The sequence below is a fragment of the Paramisgurnus dabryanus genome, chromosome 10 (assembly GCF_030506205.2).
Source record: "Paramisgurnus dabryanus chromosome 10, PD_genome_1.1, whole genome shotgun sequence".
Lineage (NCBI taxonomy): Eukaryota > Metazoa > Chordata > Actinopteri > Cypriniformes > Cobitidae > Paramisgurnus > Paramisgurnus dabryanus.
This window is the reverse complement of record NC_133346.1, coordinates 23,037,792-23,042,791: the sequence shown is the minus strand read 5'-3', so window position 1 is coordinate 23,042,791 and position 5,000 is coordinate 23,037,792. Positions and strand designations below refer to the sequence as shown.

General features: G+C 36.0%; 1 protein-coding gene across 2 annotated transcripts in view; it reads right to left on the bottom strand.

Moving 5' to 3' along the window:
- Positions 1–1,164: 1,164 nt before the first annotated feature.
- The window catches only part of erbin (erbb2 interacting protein), a 95,706-nt gene continuing 91,870 nt past the window's right edge, over positions 1,165–5,000 (bottom strand). For both annotated transcript variants that reach the window (XM_065290254.1, XM_065290255.1), the window contains 2 exons: positions 4,040–4,114; positions 1,165–3,962 (listed from right to left, as the gene is read on the bottom strand). In XM_065290254.1, coding sequence (XP_065146326.1) covers positions 3,855–3,962; positions 4,040–4,114 — 183 coding nt within the window. In that variant the 3' untranslated portion in view covers positions 1,165–3,854. The remainder of the gene's footprint in view (positions 3,963–4,039; positions 4,115–5,000) is intronic.

The window sequence follows — 5,000 nt, the reverse complement described above, 5'->3', positions numbered from 1 at the left end:
ACTGTGACTGACACGTCCATGGGGCGTCGCTTACCTTACCAGTCATAACAAGTTTACTGTACAAAAACAAGCTTAGGGTTTATAGCAAAGGATGTTGTGCAATGGAATTGGGCAATGAGGGGCGATATTTGACATTTAAATATTTTTTTGCTAGCGGTTGTGATGCGGTAAGTTCGATGTAAATGTGTGAAGTAAGTTTATTCTGAATTTGAAGTGAGTCAGAAAAGTTTGTCAATTGACGTATAAGTTGCGCAATTTTCGAGTGACTTCTCAGTACTGTAAAGTTAGCCTATAAGACAAACAGAAGCGGTTGTTTCTCACTCTTTCCTCAGAACATCTTATCAACATCTATAACGAGATAGTACGAGAAAGACAACAATCTTTATGTGGACACTCTCTGTACAGTACATTGGTTTCCTGGAGGTTATTTGTTTACATCAGGAATGCTTGTATCAAATGTCACCACCCCACAGTCTTCTGCTGACCCGGAGGACATCCAGGATTTTCTAAAGGACATGCTGATTCATTCAACCATCCCATTTTGATTGATCAAAGTAAAACAGACTAACAAATAACATAATAGCAGATATTATTCGGAAATTATTTTGATTTAGCAGTCTCCCTTTTCAATTTTTTTAGAAATCTCTACATTCATTCCTTAAGTTTTTGGGTTTTACGCTTATTGGATCCCCTGTTTTATTGCAATCTATGAAGTGTTTAATATAAAAATAGTACAAAATTGAAATAAAACTTAGCATATACATCAAAATATATAAGACTGGACGCTGCAGTAACTTTTAAAGATATCCTGAATCACGTAAACAAGAAAACAACAAACAAGCATCTGTCAAGTTTGGAAACCGCATTTTGCCCCCCCAGTTATATATATAGAAGAGGAATCTGATGCCATGCAGACTCACACACAGTTTGTGTGAAATAACACCACTGCTTTCTAGTGTATTCATGAAATTGTATTTAAAACTAACTTGTCACTTATACCAACCACCTCTGAATAATAGCACATACATCTGATATAAAAAGGTTTTTTTTTACAATCACCTGATGTGACCATATAAGGCAGTTCCTCTCAAATGATTCATAATTTTGATCTAATCAGTGTAACTGTGAAACAGTCAACTTGGCTTTTGAGTAAAACATATAGCCTAAAGAAATGAAAGCACATTTATTTACTAACAGTAACTGGTTTTGATTCATTAACATTGATTAATGACTGAGCTAACAGAGTGAGATGTCAAGTGATCTGTATGTATCACTGCTAAAAATGTGACTCAGTCTGTGAAAACCCAGCTGAAGTTAAAATCATCTTACATAATGTAAAACACATTTTGTGAAAATATATAACCTTGATATAGCAAGGTCATGTCAAATATTGAAATGATATTTTGTTGCTCCCAATCTCATAATTAAATAATGAACAGAAGTCTTGAAGAATAAAGATAAACCGATAGCTTTTTGAAAGAGCATTAGTTGATTTATTCTTTCCAGGGACCATCATGGAAAGCAAAATTATTTACAAAATCTGGAATGTTGAATAAATGCATACCAATCGTTTTTAATAGTAGCTGCTTCCAGAGAAACCTTCGACATAGCTATACATTAAAAGGGCTGCTTTGTGATGCAAATTATTGCTGGTTTTAAAACAATCACTAATGCCATGAATAAATCAATCCTTTGAAAAAGTATTTACATTTTTGATTAGTAATCACTAAAAAGGTGTTGTACTAAATAAATAAAAGGTGGGACGATAAAAACAACCTTTTGATAGAGTAAAATTACATTTTTGCAGACGAAACAAAAAGCATGACAGTCAAATTGATCTACACCAGACTGACTCATGACAAAATGCATCCACAAAAAAAATAATAAATGTATTGTGACATCAGAATCATTTCACAGTCAACTTAAGTTTTGTTACAGTTGTTTTTATGACTAAATTAAATCATCAACTTAAAATGTGGCAAATTCATTTCAATTCAAACTGCTAGGATCAATACTACAAAATAAAAATAAAAATCGGACTATTTTGATTTAAAAATGATTTGCATGAAAAGTATTTAAATTAAAAAGCATTGAGGTCTTTAAAAATGTGGTGACAGTGCTCTTTCACATCCGTGTAAATTGTGGATTTGTCACATTGTCAGTATGCTGATTACTTCAATTCATTTAGCGCTCCAGTCTAGCGAAGAATACAGTGTAAAACAATCAAAATGTCATGCAAATAAGCGAAGTCAAACGTTTGTCGTTCTCATTGCGTGTACACATTGGAAAAAGCATTCGTGGCCTTTGAACTTAACTACTTTTTCAAATACAAACATTACAATTAACATTTTACAAATCTTTGTAGCTTTTCCAATTTTTTACAACCAAAGAAGCTGATGTCGTTGTATTCACATACACTGGTGACGATAATCTTGTAGGTCTTTTCGAAAACAGCAGTGCAATCGCTAATGGAGGAGGACACGACAAGACATTCATTCTCACATTGTTTAGACTTTACGAACTCTTTTTTTTTTACAAATGCCATTTCCTATGTTCTCATCAAAGATTTACAATATAAAATGCTGTATCAATCAAGAAATACTAAATGAGTTTTCTCTATTATAAAAAACGCAGCCGACTGCATGTTGCGAATGGAATTAAATGACTTTCTATTGCTCTTACGCCCGCTGTGTCATATGTCAGCCCGATAAGGCCACTGAATACACGGCGTAGATCAGTGAGTATTGCTCTGGGTCGAACCCATTGTGACAGTTCAGGGTCTATGGCACTTGACATGTCGTTTCCTTAGCCCTGCATCAAAGCCCCCTAAAGAAAACATCCGTGATTGAAACACTACACAAACGTTAGGATGTTTCGTAGGAGAATAAAATATAACCATTCTTTTTTACAGAATAGAAAACCATTTCGATACCAACAAGTCTTTTAAGCGTGAACACCAGGAGTGCTTCCAAATAGTTTAGTGGGCATTGGAATTAGGTGGCCACCAAATTCTCTCCCACCTACGCCAGCAGTGTCGCCCAGGCACAATGTCCCAGCATGCTTTGGTTAAGATAGCTTGCACCACTTTCATATCCCACGTCTTTCAGCAAGGCTGTATAGTCTCATCTATTTTCAAATCTTCATGGAAGTTTCTCTTAACCGCGTTCCCATCCACGGTTCACGTACGGGAAGCATTTCAGCATATCCTTACAAGGTGGCATCTGGGCTAATTTTTGATCAATACAAGTAAGCGGTGATGAAAAAGACTCTTGTTTTAATAGAGGAACATTCCTGAAGGACTGGACAGGAGATCAAGTCGAGAAGATATAACCGCTGATAGCGTTTATCAGTGAGCTTGTCATCCAGATGAGGAAATAATGGGCATTTTATCCACCAGGCCAACAAAAACGAATTTCACATCAAGTTCAGAATACCCAAATTCTACATTCGTTTGCACAGTAAGCACGTAGCATTGTCCACTAGTTCAAAATCTCACACAGGTCATGAAAGTGGTTTAAAAATTTAAAAATAAAATAAAAAATAGTGAGATATGGTAGAGAGCCCTGCCCTCAAAAGGTCAGCTACACCTACTGTCCCACTTAAACTCTATGCAGGTTTAAAAAAAAAAAAAAAGGAAAAAACTATCTTTACAAAAAGCACAGGTTTTCATATTGGTCGGACAACACCAACAGGCTATCCCACAGTGAAGGCATACATTTTTAAGACGCATGCTCCAGACGGTGTCCGTCTCCCACTGGATGCAGTGGTTCTGCCCCTTATAACGACAGTGGACAAACACTTGTTCAGATTGACTATTATAGCACTGGAATATGACGGTGAACATTCAGATACATCTATGCTGCCATCTCTCGAACGATGATTAGATCGACGATGCTGGGGAAGGTCTTCAGGAGAGACACTGCGTGTCCGTGGTCGATATTGACGAAGCTGTACCCGTTTGCCTGTAGAGAAGACATCTTGGAGTTAGTCACTTAAAAAATTTACAGTAAAAAATAAAAAAATAAATAAAATATATTACCTGGAGGATTTTGTCTCCAGGTTGAAGGATCTTTGAAGCAGGTCCTTCTGTCTGAACCCTAGTCACAAATATACCCTGAAGAGACATAAAAGTTCAACAAGCATTGATTATTTATGGGGGCTATGGTTTAGTAAAGGTCTGGTGTACAGCACAAAAGTGCTGGTGGTAGCACTATTGAGATAATAGAAACATTAAAGTTTGATTTAACTTTGATTTCAAGTTTGATTTAACTTTGATTTCAACCTTTGACATGGTCTTATAGGTCTAAGGTTATATTTTTACAGAACAGCTATGTTTAAATACACAACATTTTGTAAGTCTGACTGAATTTTATCCGATTGCAGGTTACGACAGTTTATATGTACCATAAACAATGCAATCTGTTTACATGTACATTCTGTAAAATCCGAACCAAACGTCTGCACAAGCGCACAGCCAGGGTTGCCAGTTTTGTGTATTTAAACCAGCCCAATGGATATTCAAAACGTTCCCAAAAGCATCCCAATGACACAGCCCAAAAATCTTTGACCCAAAGAAAAAAATCAACTCGCTAAAACAGTTTAAAAGTACCGCCAAAATCAGAGGACTTGGCAATGCAGCACACAGCAACTCTCATTGAGTTCACGCTTTATCTCTGGATAAATGTACAAAGTGTAAGTTAGAGACAGTGGTTCCTTAGAAAATTTCAGACACTACGTTATTTTATTGCTTTATGTAATGTTATGAAAAACATGAATGCGTTGCAGAATAGACCACTTTCGTATTTGCAAACAGAGATGACGCTTTTTGTGGGCGGAGCCAAACTGGTTGCAGAGAGTGACAGCTCCGCAGTAGCGGTGTGAAGTGTTTTAGCATTAAACCGTTTTAATCATGTTACATTTATTTTTTAGATAAATAAAAAGTTTTAATGGCTTGGCTACTGATATGCATGTATGTAATGTATATGTATTGTTCTTTTTTG